Below are 14392 nucleotides of genomic sequence, written 5' to 3'. Positions count from 1 at the left end.
CTCATGTTCCAGTGTCAATCGCACCCCCATCGCTCACCGCAGACACACAGGGTGCCACGTCCTCGCACACGAGTCCTTCGAGGACGAGGTGACGGCGAAGCTCATGAATGAACACTACGTGAACATCAAGGTCGATCGCGAGGAGCGGCCTGACGTCGACCGGCTGTACATGACGTTCCTGCAAGCGACTACGGGCGGCGGCGGTTGGCCGATGTCCGTCTGTGCGTCTTTGGATTTGTTGCGGAACTAGAGGAGGGCTGATGTTGGTTGGGCAGGGCTTACCCCGGAACTGCATCCGTTCTTCGCGGGGACATACTTTCCACCCGGGAACTTCAGACAAGTACTGATGAAGCTCGCTGATGTGTGAGTATCACTGCGACGAATCGGAGACCTGATACAAATATATGCACAGGTGGGAGGACGATCCTCAGCGCTGCCGTTCCACTGGCCAACAAGTGATCGAGCAGCTGCGCGAGGCCACCTTGGTACGCCTTCCCCTCTCCTCCTCCCTAAACGCACTCACACTCCTCACCAGACACCCGCATCGCCCTCTGGCAGCGCGAACCTGCCGATCCCGTCCCTCGCACAGCAGACCTTCTCACGTCTCGCCCGTCAATTCGACAGCACGCACGGCGGGTTCGGGCGCGCGCCCAAATTCCCGCAAGTCGCGACCACGACCGGATTCCTCGCGCGCTTCGCCGCTGCCGAGCGGCGTCCCTCCGCCACCAAGGCCGCGTCAAGCACCAGCAGCGAGCCGCCGAGCGCCGATGAAGTTCTGAGCTACCTGGACGCGGAGCCGCACGAAGCCGGAGACTTAGAGGGCGAGACCGGCCGCCCGGCGAAGACGGCGGGCGCGCAGAGCGGGGCTTCGCGGGCGGCTGAGATGGCGGCTTTTACGATGGGGAGGATATATGCGGGCGGCGTGCACGACCACGTCGGCGGCGGGGTGGCGCGGTACTCGGTCGACGAGCGGTGGCATGTCCCACACTTTGAGAAGATGCTGTGGGTGCACCTCTCCGCCTTCCTGCAAGGTTTGCTAACTGGCCGAGGCTAGGTACGACCAGGCGCAGCTACTCCGATCTACGCTCGAGCTGTACCTCCTGCTCTCGGAGACCGACACGCAGCGCGCGCCGCTCATCGCACTCGCACGCTCGATCCTTGCGTACCTCCCCGTGCTGACGAGCCCTGACGGCGGGTTCTTCAGCGCGGAGGACGCAGACTCGCTCCCGACCTTCGAGAGCACGAAGAAGCGCGAGGGCGCGTTCTACACGTGGACCGCAGCGGAGATCGACGAGATACTCAGCAAGGCGGGACAGGCGGGACAGGGCGTGATGAAGGCGGCGGACGTGTTCAAGTGGGCGTACGGCGTGGAGGATACCGGCAACTGTGATCCGACGCATGACATCCAGGGCGAGCTGAAGGGACAGGTGCGCGTCCTCGTGCGGTTGGCTTCTTCTATGTCGCTTAGTGCCGTGTGTGTGCAGAACGTCTTGTACCTCGCGCATTCCCATGAGGAGACGGCGCGCATGTTCGGTATCGAGGTTGCTGGGGTTGAACGCGTGCTGAACAGCAGTTTGTCCGCGCTGAAAGAGTGGCGCGAGAAGAACCGTCCTCGCCCGCATCTGGACGACAAGGTTGTCGCGGGCTGGAACGGCCTCATGGTCGGTGTCTGCTGGTAACGCTGTGAAAGCTGCACCAACTGACGATCAGTAATGTTGTGTAGATCTCCGGGCTCGCACTCGCTGCTGAGGTTCTCCCAGGCGAAGAAGGGAGACAGGCGATGCGCATGGCGGAAGGTGCAGCCAGGTTCGTCAGAGAGAAGATGTATAATCCGGACACTGCGGAGCTCTGCCGAAGCTGGCGTGAGGGCAAGGGCCCGCGAGGCGTGACAGAGGATTACGCGTTCTTAACACAAGGTACGGCATGCGTCCGCCCGACCTTGGTACACTGGTTGACGTGGGGGCCCCTGCAGGTCTGCTGGACCTCTACGAAGCAAGCGGAAATGAGGGGTACGCGCTCTGGGCGATCCGTCTCCAGGAGAAGCAAGACGAGCTGTTCTTCGACAAGGACGGCGGTGGATACTACACCTCCGCACCCGACCCGCACATCCTCATCCGTATGAAGGATGCCCAGGACGGTGCAGAGCCGAGCGCTGCGTCCGTCACGCTGTCGAATCTCTATCGCCTCACGCACATTGCAGAGGACTACCACACGGAGTTCGCGAAGAAGGCGTCGAGCGTGCTGCAGTCCAACGCGCAGCTTCTGGAGCATGCGCCGTTCGCTCTCGGAGCGATGCTCGCCAATGCGATGGTGCATGAACGCGGATACGTGCAGATGATCGTGACGGAGTCGCCCACTGCGTCGCCTGAGTCGTCTGTGCTGAACACGATACGCAAGCGATACATGCCGCACCGCGTCCTGATTCATTTCGATCCCACGGCGCCGCCCAGGGAACTGGCGAAGGCCAATGGCACTCTGCGTAGCCTTGTGGATGACGCAGACAAGAAGGCTGCTAGTGGGGATATGAAGCCTAGCGTTCGGGTGTGTAAGAACTTCACTTGCGGCTTGCCTGTCTATGACTTGACAGAGCTGGAGAGCGTGTTGGATACATGAAGTGTGTGCGAGTAACTAGACGTGTATACTATGCTTGTACGTCTTCAAACTATGGCTTCAACTAAAGACGACGCCTCCGTCCATGACCATGGATTGCCCTAGTAGTATTCATGTGTCAATTACAACGATGGCCCTACGCAAAAGAAGCTACACACCTGTGATGAAGTAGGCCTCAGGCTTCGCCAGATATGACACCATACTGGCGACGGTATCACCGGACGACGAGTGAGGGCCACCTGGAGCAATGCCACAAATCTTGAAGGAGCCAGGCAGAGTAATGTCAATATGAGGCCATCGCAATATAATAGAAAGCACCCACGTGCTTGATGTACGCTCCGTGACCTCCACCATATCGCTGATCAAGAGCACCAATGTCAGCTATTGGCAGCCTGAACGTCAGCGAGGGGCAAGCAGGTCGGGACCTAGCATTCCTTACTCATTGGCGTCAAGATGACTCCGGGCGCATACGTGTTCACCGTGATGTTGTGGGGAGCAAGCTCGATGGCTGCGTATGTAAGGCTCAGTGTCATGTACCAGCATGACCGACCGGCAGATGCTCACCCAGGCACTGCGTAAGGCCTCGAATCGCGAACTTCGTCGCAACGTACGCGGAGCTATCGGGGGCACCTATCAGAGTTTGACTTTAGAAGGTTAAGCCGCTTGATTGAACGCGCCGTCTCGTACCTTTCTTCCCGAGAATGGATGACGCCCCTGAGAAACCGGTGAATTGGGAACCTGTAAACGCGAACATAGGGAAGCGCAAATACCGATGATTCTCCCCCCTTCGCCTTGGTCGATCATCTGACGAGCAGCATACTTGTAGCAGAGCATCGTGCTAGCTAGGTTGCAATTCATGCAGCGGTTCCAGTCCTTGATGTCCACTGTGAACTGTTGATTAGTCCGTCGCTTCAGTGTATACGCCTGTATCACTTACTGTCGATGACCGGAGACGAAACAAATATGCCTGCATTCGCGACCATCTGGTCTCCGAGTCAAGACATACAACCAACGGCAGTGTCGTTCGTAGTACGAAACTCACGACGTCGAGTCTCCCGAGGACCTCCACAGTCTTGTCGACCATACCTTTGACGACTTCTTCATCCGAGACGTCGCCCACGAATGCTACAACCTTGCGGCCTTTCGCCCGAATCTCGTTCGCAACCATCTCGAGCTCAGCGGCGTTGCGCGAGTTGATCGTGACGTCCAGACCGTCGTCGGCGAGCCGCAGCGCGATGTCATGCCCGATGCCCTTCGAGGCACCGGTAACAATCGCGACTCGGGGTGCCGTGTGGTACGCGTGTCCGTTCATGGCCTCGCGTTAATGACTTGTAATGCGCAGAGCTGGTGGGTAAGGTGTATGGGCGTGGTGCAAAGGACCAGGATGACTGCAAGGGCTATTATACGGACCACCTGGCGCTCAAGAGCGACGAGCCTGGGCAAGTCTCGGGCGCATAGACATGTGCTCGTCTGACGCAGATACATAAGTCTGCGAGCCCTAGAAGAGAGTTACACACCCAGGCAGATACCGCCTTGAACATCCGGTCGGCAGAAGCATACGAAACCTTGCACGTTGAGGGGGAATTAGCAGACCAGCAAAGTGCGATAGGTTCCCTGGAAGGTCAGCATGCGCAGGACAGTCGCTCAAAGACACCATAACAAAGGCACCAGCAAGGTTCGAGGCTCGTAGCCTACTAAAGGCGCCCTAGCCGGGAGGTTGGGCAACGCCAAGTTGAGACATACGGCCTTATACTACGCCGGTCAAGATGATATTGACCCAAAGCGGGCACAATCCATTCTAGCAGGATGACACGGATGGTACTGGGATGGTACTGGTGGTGTCAGATTGTGTCTCTGTCCTGTTCTGAGCGTTCTTGCAGAGAAAGTCCCTGATCCGGGTGTGAAACTGCCTGCATACGACAGCTGGCCCACAAGGGGTAGCGACCCAGAAGGTGGTATGAGTACTAGTCTCGATACAAGACCCTCCACGCGGTTACGTTCATGTGCGGGGTTTGTGTCAAACCTAAAGGTGGTATATGGCTTCAGCTGTCCTGTAAGCTACTACAATGTGGAAATGGACCACCGAACTGTGCCACAGTACTTGCCTCGGCTGTCACGATACCTGCAAGTACAGTCCCCTTGATTCAACAGCTGCAGTACACTTCCCGCTTCCCAGTGAGACCCAGCCGAGCGGATGCATGAGCATTATGATGATTGGGATAGTGGGATATAGCATTCGTAGAGTGGGTCCGAGGGGCCTTTCCAGCCAACTGCCGCGCCTCTCAGTCGAAACACGAGTCTGAACGAATGGAGATACGCACCGCACTGCCAACAATCCAGAACACCATGAGAATCACTGTCTTGGACGTCAGCAACGGCTCGGGGGCTCCACAGATACGTTACTGACTATTTCTGCTTGATGGAGAGCAGCTTCGCGTAGTTCGAGCCCCAGTATGCTTCAGTATGCTCAGGCTCGTATACATCTCCTTCGTTCTGCACGTATTCTATCAATGGAAGTCCTCGGAGCTGCGAAGAGTAGACATACGAAGTATGCCCCACTGCCCGGTGTGATGTCTCTGAACGTCTGTGTGTGCTGCGTCACAGCCTCGTATTGATCCGCGATGTCCTCTGCAGTGCTGTTCCACACCCAGTTGCCGTGCACAGAAAGCTAGTCTCCATGTAAGTGGACCCGAAAGCACTCGAAAGCCGGATCATGAGACGTACGTGCCAAAGAGAGTCGTACCACGCCGGCGTGACACTTGTCGACCCTACCGTGTGGTTGAACAGGAATGGCGTTCCCGCGACGATGTACGGACTCGCGAACGAAAGCACGTTCGCGATCGTCTTCGATAGCGTAGCACGCCCTTCCTCGGTAGCGAAGAGCGAGGTAGAAAGCAGTCGCGTGCCCAGTGTTATCTCCGTACCAACACCCTGATTGTGAGCTCCATCAGTGAACATGGTAGTCTACAGCCATAGGAAACGACGTACAGCTTCAGCAGTTGGGACATATTTGCTGAAAAACGCGAGGTAGGATGGCACCTCCTCGACGACCGCCGTGCCACCCTGGGCAAGGGCGAACTCGGCGGTGGCTTGCATGGAGGCGTGAGCTTCTGCGTTACTGAGCAGCGGCGTCACGTAGATCAAGGAAGGACCCTTTGCCATACCACCCAGTGTCAACAGCCCTGAGAAGTGCAAGCGGAGAGCGACGGACCGTGATATGACCGCCCCAGCCTTCGGTGCCCCACTTGTATGTCTCGTTCACCAGGAGGCTGTACCACTGCGCGAGGTTTCTCGAGTTCGAGTGACCAACGAAGCTAATCGACGCGCTAGAGTGACATCTTAAGCTGAGGTTCTCCACAGCAGCAACGGCTACTTACACTTGCAACGTCAGCTGCGGCTCTAGCCGGTGCGTGGACTCGATGACCACACCAAAGGCACTTCCTCCTCCTCCACGGAGCGCGAAGAAGAGGTCCGAGTTCTGACACTCGTTGGCGACGAGATAGAGTCCCTCGGGGGTGACAACCTTCGCTTGAACCTGTGATGACTGAGCACGGGTTCACCTCTGATAGAAAGGCGGAACCTTACCACTCGATCAACAGCCAAACCGTAGACCGGGGACAATACACTATGACCGCCGCCCTACATCACGATGCGCGTTAGGTGCTGTCTGGGCAGAGAAGCGATTGAGGCTTACCAGGAAGTAGCCCCCTCCGGCACCGACGGTTTGATGGTACCCACCAACGAAGGTCCGATTGATGCTGTCCACGTACTCGAGAATGTCCTCCGTAATTGCCCCGGGCTGTCGAGGTAGGTGTAAGGGTGGTACTGGGAGAGGTCGAGAAATCCTACCCCGATTGTCAGAGCATCATAGCTGGTTGTGCATCCCTCAGGCGTGAAAGAGGTATCATGGGTTATCTGGCGCGCCAATGAGTGGTGGGAAGGAGCCCGCAGACACGGCGTCGTACCGTGTTGAGGTTCGTAACCTGGGGAGATGGTCGGAGATGATTCAGAGAATGGAAGGTTGGGACTCACCCAAAGCGACAAAGTGTTCTTGCCGCTTGATCTGCCTTTGTAGTCATGTCCCTTGTTCTTCACGGACAGCCGTACACCAGTCGCGTTCGAAAACGCAATCACAGCCTGAACATCCGCAGGGTACCGCACGTCGACCTGGGTGGATGTAAGAGGCCTTAAGAATACATGAGCCGACAACAACGCGACAGACGTACATAGTAAGAAGGGATGTCACCATTACTACAGTTGACGCCCGTATAAGCAGCGGAATCCTCAGGGTTGGTGACGTTGAGCAGGCATTCCCCAGTAGGCCTCGTCACTTGGCATGTACCCCATTGTGGCTAAGACCGGAGGACGCCTGGTTCATCTCGCAGTACATCTCAGTGTAGAACCCGCACGTACCATCATGTATGTGCCGAAATGCTGCACGCGCTCAAAGGGAGACGTGTAGTTGGCCTGGATAGCTGCACATGCTGCTTCGTCTGGTATCGCCGACTCGCCATTGTACTCGGAGAAACATGGAAGCTCCCAAGGAACGGCTTCATGCAAACGTCCGTCAACCGTGGTATTCAATAGAGCGAGTTGTGACCGAATCTCTGCACGGCTGAGAACCACACCCAGTGCTTGAAGCGCATTATCACTGACCAAGAGGAGCGCACAACCCAGTAGAGAGCCAGACAGGTGAACCATGACGAGCAAGATAAGCCACGCAGAGAGGTCGGTCGGGGTTATTGGGAACTGACGAGACGTCCTAATAGAGAGCGAAGGTCACGTCTGTGCACTCGGGGAGCTGGAGGTTGACCCCGGCTTAAGCCCCAAATCAGAGAAAGACCCAAGAGGGACCGAACAGACCTGTCGCAGCAATGTTGAGTGAACGAATGTGAGAGCGTCCAGGCAGGCCGGGGAATCCGGACGCTCGGCGTGTGGGCGAGGTTTATGAGATGCCGCGCACACGGACGATGGCGTCGAACATGTATGGTATGGCCGGCAGCCCATATGACAAGCTAATCAGGTACGGTGCTTAGCGGTGGGAGCCGCTTTGAGAGTAGTGATGGCCGGCTGTGCGACCATCCACCACCACCGAAGAGAGGCACACGTCGGTGGGCATCCAGAGCTCTGTCGCTGAGCATAACAGGTAGAGAAGTACAGCCAAATAAGACTTACCAGCCGGCCTCCGCTACTGAGCACTGAGCGAGGAAGAGCAACCTGGGATGAACGAGTTCGGCGTTCGCTGGGTGAACGGGATCAGACGCGACTCAGAATTTCGGACGCGGCGCGAAATACACGGACACGTGATAGCATAAAGCATTTCAGCAGCTCGGGACTCGGCAATATAAAGTCGCTCGCGGGAGGGTTCAGCCATCCGCTAAGTCCGCGTCCAGTCGACAGGCTCCCTCCTCCTCCTCCTCCTCCTCCTCCTCCTCCTCGTCGAGCTCTTTGTTACACCATGTACGCACGTATCCCATTTTCGACAACTTGTACTTACACGGATGCGCTTGCCGCGGTGACCCGATGCGTGTCTCCGAAAGAGGTATATGAGCATGTGATCGTGTGGTGCACTGCTGCTGCCGCGAGGCCCGCGACCGTGACGCGAGCCTTAGCTTGATGGTCGTTCACAGGTTCACACAGGTAGGCCGCCATCTACACCTGCAGACTACCTTGCCGCCCCATGCGTTACCTGCAAAGCGTTAACGGACTCACCTGCTCGAAGCGATGCAAGCTCGAAAGCGAGGACTCTAATGTTCATTCCTGGCTAAAAGGCATGCTTGCAAGTCGGAGCAGTAAACTGCGACATTCGCGATGATGAGGCAACTCCTGGACAGCAATCTATGGTACGCCTTGCCAATCCACTTATGGAAACAGGTGTGATCTCAATGCGTCGAGCTCTCCGCGGCTAATCGTCGCGTTGAAGCCGCGCGATCGAAACGCGGTGCCAGGGAAGTGCAGTGCAAGCGTTCTTAGGACACCCCATCCATCGTCACATTAAATGAACGCTCTGTCATGCCGCAATCCAGGGCAACTCTACCAGGTGAGTTAGTCGTTGGTAGGTTCCGCTCCCATACCATCGTCACAAGGCAAGGATGGACTCGCTCTTCTCCACGCGCCGGTGTGCTTCTCTCGGAGTATCGTGCCAGTTTGAAGTTCACGTCCCCTGAATGTAACAAGCTCGAAGGTGTCAGATTGATGCGCGTCGTAAGCTCCGTTGCGCTATCTCCATGATCTGTATTCAAACGCCCCGAGGGGCATCTGAGCCTCGAGGCCGCGACTCGTCCGTACCTGCCTGTGAATCCACCTTGAACCGAGAGCTTTGGGATCGCCCTTCATCGCGCTTTCCGCAAGGTATACACGGGGCATTCTAGGTTATAGCGCGCGACAGACGTGCGCAGGTAACAGGCTCTCCTCTTCCCTTTGTTGTCCACTGAACAGCTCTGCGCTATGCCAAACTGTTCATCGTGCGGTCGCGCATTCGCGAAAGAAAATGCACTTCAACAACACTGCAAGGACAAAGGACATTCTTACTCTGCTCCTGGCGTACATAGATGTGTCCTCTGCAACTTGAAATTCGCTTCTGCCCCTCTATTGAGTGCTCACTATCAGGAGTCGACAAGGCATCCGTCTTGCAGTCGGTGCGGACAGTCATTCATTGACCTGACTGCATTGAGTCAAGTGCGTTGCCTTCATTCCTAGACGATGTAATAACCTGACGTACTCGCTCTAGCACATAGCTTCGGCTCATCTGCTAAAAAAGAATGCGGCAGGTACAAAGACAGCAGTTCAGGCTCCGGCTCCGGCTCCAACTCGAGTAGTGACACCCGTCGCTACTCAGTCAGTCAAGGCCACACCGCCTCAGGCAACTGCATCCGGCTCTGCGCCGGAAGCGTCGACATCGACCTTCGTACAGAAGCAGAAAGCAGTTCAAGCCGCCGAATGCGTGCTCTGCAAGAAGGCCACTTGGGACCTTCAAGCGCATTATGATTATTCTGATCAGCATCCAAAGTGCGATGCGTGCCAGAAAGGATTCGCAACCGCCTCGGGCCTGCAGTTGGTGAGCTAATCGCATCGCTACCATGCATGACTCTGCTGAGCTGCGAGCAGCACAATGCGGCTGTGCACACCCCTGAGCAAGCGCCTGCTATCCAATGTATACCATGCAAGAAGTCGTTCTTGGCCACTGAGCACATGAAGGACCACTATAGGGACTCTCCTAACCACCCGAACTGCAGTTCGTGCAATATTGGGTTCCCAGACGACACGACCTTCCAGCGTGTAAGTACGTGGCAGGATGTTTCTATATGTTTCTAATGAACCTTGTCTCGTATGACCAGCACATGGCAGATGTCCACCCGGCGCCCGCGCAGGTCGCTTCTCCGGTGTCCAGTGAAGAATCCTACGTCGAAGTGGTGAGTGGAGATGTACCCAAATTGCGCCATCGCTCACGTCACCGTCGCCATTCTATGTTACGCTGTGAAGGAACGACACAAGACACCCCCGCAAGATTTCCTCGAGACACGGTCGCTCCCAGCGACCCCGCTCGTCTGTCCGACGCCGGGTTCGGTTTCCTCGGCGCGGAGTAGCGCGCTCTCGCTGAAGGTTTGTGACAAAGATTACTTTACCCTAAATTCAGCTAATAACAGCAACCAGACCCAAAGCGATGCCACTTCATCACATACTCCTTTAGGCGCGCCTCAGAGCCCAGCCTTCCGTCCGCGTTTATGGGTACGCGCACTATGGACTGCGTCATGGCCAGTACTCAATAGATTCTTCTCTCCAGCTGGCGATGGCGCCTCAGCGCCGTGGTCTGACTATCCAATCGACACGCCTCAGTCACCCGTTCACACCCACTACGACTACATGAGGTACGCAGCAGTTGCTAAACACCCACACTTATATTTACGAGGCGCAGCGAGGCCGGCGAGACGCATGATCCTCCACAGAGCGCAGCGACCATACCATCGGCGGTCCTCGAGCTGACGGACGCTTCGAGCTTGGCCGACCAGTATACGCCAGTGTCAAGCTCAGCGAATACGATCACTCCGATGGAAACGCCGCAGATACGCACCATTCAGGTACCACTTGGCCGCCCTCAACTCGAACGCGCGCCGTCAGCGTTGTCGTACGTCAGCGAACATGCGTCTATCAAGCAAGCTCCGCCCCAGTATGCATCCGCCGCCGAGAGCCGAGTCGACGCTGACGAAGTCACATCGGTATCGCCCAGGATCGTGCAGCAGGTTGTGAGAGACATGAGGTCGCGGTCACCCTCCATTGCCTCCGGCGTCGGTCGACGGCGTGACACCACTGCTCCGTCGTCCAAGGCCCCTTCGGAAGGTAGGATCTCAGCACAAGCACCGAAACAGTGACACGAGCCGTCTAACACATGTATTGCAGTGTCACAGGAGGCGTCTGTAACTTCCCCGGCCACAACTGTGACTCCAACCCAAGTCGCGTCCCCGGTGAAGCCTGCGATTCCGACCGCTGTTTCTTGGCACTGCAGGTCATGCTTGAAGGACCCGTGCGACGAGCCTACGGCGACTATGTGTGGGCACATATTTTGTCATCAGTACGTTCTCGCTGTTGCGGGTGATCGTGTCGTTGGCTCATCAGGCTCTGGCAGGTGTATTGTTAAGGAGCTCTCGACAGGCATGACGTGCCCTGTTTGCAAGAAGATGTTCTTGCTGAGGTTGTACGTTGAGTCGACGTAGGGGTTGTTCTGTTCATTGTTTTCTGGTTACCACGCATTACATTATTTAGTTCGATCGTAGGCACCGTCTTGTACGCATGAGTGTTATTACTTACTTCCAATCACTATCACGGCCAGCTCCTCCCGTCTCGATCCAATGAAATTTGAATCCGATGATCCACTAAGCGGGCTTGTAAATGAGCAGATCGGTTCCAAGTAGCGTCGTAACGCCGCATTAATGGCTGAGATCTGAGAGGTCGAAGAACTTCAACTGCATGCTGGCAGTATTTGGATCGTACGGCATGGCCTTCTTTTGCCATTAAGAAACCTCTGGAAATTTGTCAATGCGTGGTGCAGATAACTGAGAGTTACTGACAGGAAGCCGGCGTACTTACCTAGTCCTGGACCCAACAGGACCCAACATGTATTCTGAAGGTTGCAGTGGCTGCGTCTGATGGGCGTCTATCGAAGATGTCTACATATGGAAATTGCGGCAACAGTTGTAGTTCACGCGACGACCGTGACGCGCCTTGACAGTGACACTGGCCACAGAACTCACGCCATACTAACGTTGACTCTACCACAGCTGTATTGCCGCATCAGGTCTCAACATAACAAACATAACCCGAAGGCTTGCGCACCTTTGAACCAGAGACCCTCTATTCATGCCACAGTTGACTGTGGGCGAGCGTGATGACTCCGGTCGCTTGGTGGCTTCATACACTATTGCCGGCTCCCTGGCAAAGAAAGAAGTATGTTGTGTCATTCTGTATCAATTGCCATGCTCAAGTTCAGCCTGAGATAGTCATCGTCTTCCGAAACCGTTGGCGTACGACTTAGGCGAAGAAGCTGGAGACATGTCCTCAGTACCGTCTTCCTTCCTGCAGGCTATCCTGCTACCGTATCACCTGGTAAACAGTCTCAATTCCTATGATAAAGGACAAAGCTTACTGTGCTACATGCTCTTCTCAGACTATCTATGGTATGGTACCGATGTCGCCTCGGCCAAAGTCGCGTCAACTGATTTGAATCCACGCCAGGTATTCAATATACAACGCCTTACAAGCCTTCTGTAGTTCTCTCGCCGGTCTGATTGCATCCCGTGCCGTTCTACAAGGTCAACCATTCTTGTGCTTGTCCATACCGTGAGGTCTGACAAAGCTTGATTCAGGACATGGGGTCGGCAAAGCAGACGCTTCTGCAACTCATGCCATCCTGCTCACAGTAATCCAAGACGTGTTCAGCCGTCTGACAAGTTAGTTGTATCTCATCATCCTCCCGCTGTCCATAAGCCAACTCAACGTTTGCAGCGATTGTCGCCGGGTATCACCTTGGTACCTCCCTTTTCCCCGAAGCGAAGACCTACCGTCTTGCGGCGGACATATTCAACGATGCATCCATCATCTTTGACACTATATCACCACATCTCGGCTTCCTGGAATTGACATTCACCTATCCATTCGTGCGATACGGTACAGGATCGTCTCTGCGAATCGCATCGCTTTGTATGAGCGGCGCGTTTCGTGCGATGTGCGGAGTCGTCGCTGGTGGCTCGAAGACCGCGCTGACCGTGCACTTCGCGACGTCCGGTCGGATTTCTGGAGACGTGGGTGATCTGAACGCAAAGGACGGAAGCAAGGAGACCGTCCTTGCGCTGTTAGGAATGCTGGTAGGTCGCACCGCTATCTTGCTTCCTATCACTCACTGTGGTTGGCGACAGGGAGGCACGCTCGTAATGCACTACGTCCACGACACGGCGTCCACGTACATCGTGTTGTTCACGCTTCTCTTTCTTCACATCTGGGCGAATTATCGTGCGGTCAGAGTCGTGACTCTCCGCACTCTCAATCGACAGAGGGCCAACATCATGTGGACAGCATACCGGCCGAAGACCTCTGGTGCGTATGCCAGCATCTTTAAACATAGGTGTGCAGCTCATCATACACAGGGAACATCGCTGATCAAAGTGGCAAGCCGAGGATCCTCACGCCGGGGGCTGTGTCTGCCCTCGAGTACATCTTCGTCAACCCGGCCGCCCTGCATGATCTGTCCGCACGTTCGACACCGTTACTAGGCCATTGCGACATCGGGTCCTCCTTTTCGGCGATCACCTCCAGCGCATCAGCCATTCTTGCTGCGGACACATTGAGGCCGGGCCACAACGGTCTACGCGCCCCTGACGCCTCGCAGATCGAAGCGATCCTTGAATTCTTCCAGGACGAGAAGTACATCCTCTGGTTCGACCCACATGCCCGCGGCGCCTGCCGTATGCACGTATGCCTCAAGGAAGGCCACAAGCCTGCGGACCACCTCAAGGCCTGGGCGCACGCGCAAGAGGTCGGGCGGATCTTAGACGGCCGGGCACCGGGCAGCTTCGACGTGGCAATGTCAGCCGTGGAGATCGCCTTCAGACTGGTGGAGAGTCCTTCTCCGCCTTTCTCGAGGGCGTCCTCGCAGCGGGCTGGAAGGTCGACGAAGGAGGCATGGTCGCGGGCTCGCCGCGCGTACTTTCCGTGGGCAACGGCGAGACAGGTCTAGGAGATGAGATAGATGAAGACCGCAAGAACGTATAGACCCATAGAGCGATGTACATAGGGACCAGGGTGGATGGTGATTAGAGCGGCGCACGCCCTGACCTATGTTTCGCCTGCGGTGATCTGCGCGTTCAGTAAGGACAGGTAGGTAGGCCTCGTCTGTGTCTCACCGCTCGGCCAGAGCACCTGAGACTGTATGAGGACAAAGCCTCTCAAAAGCCTCTTGTCGTTCTGACTCCTGAGGCCTGAGGCCTGAGGCGCGGGCATCATATGACGGAGGCTTCAATCGATCGATAATATGTGGTACCTTAGGAATTCCGGAAACACCACAGCTACCAAGACAATAGGCCTTTTGGCTCAGACAGTACTTCGGCCGACAGGGACAGGTCGTGTGTAATCGGAACGATGTTCATGCATAGCATGATCCACTTAGTCTGACTGAGGTACGTCCGCTTCCCCATAACCAATTGTAGGAACTTGAACGAGCGAGTTTGTCATCTCGATCACAAGATATTTCTTAGCCCATACAGCGCCGCACGCCTCGCTGAATTCTATACGC

General features: G+C 56.0%; 5 protein-coding genes across 5 annotated transcripts; 3 read left to right on the top strand and 2 right to left on the bottom strand.

Annotated features, from left to right (window-relative positions):
- The first annotated feature begins 3 nt into the window (after positions 1-3).
- On the top strand, positions 4-2673 carry B0H18DRAFT_52180 (Six-hairpin glycosidase-like protein). The gene is made up of 8 exons (XM_048038428.1): positions 4-221; positions 276-363; positions 413-485; positions 536-1002; positions 1055-1427; positions 1485-1661; positions 1724-1916; positions 1973-2673. The coding sequence occupies exons 1-8, from the start codon at positions 104-106 to the stop codon at positions 2611-2613; spliced, it is 2130 nt and encodes a 709-aa protein (XP_047897137.1). The 5' UTR covers positions 4-103; the 3' UTR covers positions 2614-2673.
- Positions 2674-2798: 125 nt separating this feature from the next.
- B0H18DRAFT_52153 (uncharacterized protein) lies at positions 2799-4231 on the bottom strand. Its single transcript, XM_048038425.1, has 8 exons — positions 3653-4231; positions 3548-3593; positions 3381-3494; positions 3298-3324; positions 3175-3240; positions 3050-3118; positions 2933-3002; positions 2799-2868 (listed from the first exon to the last, which is right to left on the bottom strand). The coding sequence occupies exons 1-7, from the start codon at positions 3920-3922 to the stop codon at positions 2992-2994; spliced, it is 603 nt and encodes a 200-aa protein (XP_047897136.1). The 5' UTR covers positions 3923-4231; the 3' UTR covers positions 2799-2868; positions 2933-2991.
- A 584-nt stretch (positions 4232-4815) lies between these two features.
- Positions 4816-7311, bottom strand: B0H18DRAFT_871437 (FAD-binding domain-containing protein; the record flags this gene model as incomplete). Its single annotated transcript, XM_048040165.1, has 15 exons — positions 4816-4880; positions 4932-4966; positions 5018-5103; positions 5156-5278; positions 5335-5541; positions 5599-5763; positions 5822-5936; positions 5988-6145; positions 6196-6249; positions 6305-6409; positions 6460-6525; positions 6576-6593; positions 6643-6777; positions 6837-6962; positions 7024-7311. 15 exons carry the CDS (start codon positions 7309-7311, stop codon positions 4816-4818), a joined length of 1746 nt encoding a protein of 581 aa, XP_047897135.1.
- Positions 7312-8493: 1182 nt separating this feature from the next.
- On the top strand, positions 8494-10615 carry B0H18DRAFT_52121 (uncharacterized protein). Its single transcript, XM_048038421.1, has 9 exons — positions 8494-8650; positions 9220-9288; positions 9341-9667; positions 9718-9888; positions 9948-10022; positions 10093-10212; positions 10264-10338; positions 10394-10478; positions 10526-10615. The coding sequence occupies exons 1-8, from the start codon at positions 8609-8611 to the stop codon at positions 10475-10477; spliced, it is 963 nt and encodes a 320-aa protein (XP_047897134.1). The 5' UTR covers positions 8494-8608; the 3' UTR covers position 10478; positions 10526-10615.
- Positions 10616-11841: 1226 nt separating this feature from the next.
- Positions 11842-14078, top strand: B0H18DRAFT_987351 (vitamin B6 photo-protection and homoeostasis-domain-containing protein). Its single transcript, XM_048044838.1, has 8 exons — positions 11842-12051; positions 12105-12217; positions 12340-12416; positions 12471-12554; positions 12610-12968; positions 13020-13197; positions 13248-13678; positions 13711-14078. The coding sequence occupies exons 1-8, from the start codon at positions 11965-11967 to the stop codon at positions 13870-13872; spliced, it is 1491 nt and encodes a 496-aa protein (XP_047897133.1). The 5' UTR covers positions 11842-11964; the 3' UTR covers positions 13873-14078.
- The last annotated feature ends 314 nt before the right edge of the window (positions 14079-14392 follow it).

Source organism: Fomitopsis serialis (genome assembly GCF_022376445.1).
Source record: "Fomitopsis serialis strain Sig1Antser10 chromosome Unknown B0H18scaffold_11, whole genome shotgun sequence".
Lineage (NCBI taxonomy): Eukaryota > Fungi > Basidiomycota > Agaricomycetes > Polyporales > Fomitopsidaceae > Fomitopsis > Fomitopsis serialis.
This window is presented reverse-complemented; position numbering and strand designations above follow the sequence as displayed.

Coding starts and splice junctions, on each gene's coding strand:
- B0H18DRAFT_52121 (XM_048038421.1), top strand. CDS start 8,609: ATGAACGCTCTGTCATGCCGCAATCCAGGGCAACTCTACCAG. Junction 9,668..9,717: donor CCGCCTCGGGCCTGCAGTTG/GTGAGCTAATCG, acceptor AGCTGCGAGCAG/CACAATGCGGCTGTGCACAC. Junction 10,339..10,393: donor CCTTCCGTCCGCGTTTATGG/GTACGCGCACTA, acceptor TCTTCTCTCCAG/CTGGCGATGGCGCCTCAGCG.
- B0H18DRAFT_52180 (XM_048038428.1), top strand. CDS start 104: ATGAATGAACACTACGTGAACATCAAGGTCGATCGCGAGGAGCGGCCT. Junction 1,003..1,054: donor CCACACTTTGAGAAGATGCT/GTGGGTGCACCT, acceptor GGCCGAGGCTAG/GTACGACCAGGCGCAGCTAC. Junction 1,917..1,972: donor TTACGCGTTCTTAACACAAG/GTACGGCATGCG, acceptor GGGCCCCTGCAG/GTCTGCTGGACCTCTACGAA.
- B0H18DRAFT_987351 (XM_048044838.1), top strand. CDS start 11,965: ATGCCACAGTTGACTGTGGGCGAGCGTGATGACTCCGGTCGCTTGGTG. Junction 12,052..12,104: donor GCTCCCTGGCAAAGAAAGAA/GTATGTTGTGTC, acceptor AGCCTGAGATAG/TCATCGTCTTCCGAAACCGT. Junction 12,218..12,339: donor ACCGTATCACCTGGTAAACA/GTCTCAATTCCT, acceptor AATCCACGCCAG/GTATTCAATATACAACGCCT.
- B0H18DRAFT_52153 (XM_048038425.1), bottom strand. CDS start 3,922: ATGAACGGACACGCGTACCACACGGCACCCCGAGTCGCGATTGTTACC. Junction 3,495..3,547: donor TTCGTCTCCGGTCATCGACA/GTAAGTGATACA, acceptor AACAGTTCACAG/TGGACATCAAGGACTGGAAC. Junction 3,325..3,380: donor CGAAGGGGGGAGAATCATCG/GTATTTGCGCTT, acceptor CCGGTTTCTCAG/GGGCGTCATCCATTCTCGGG.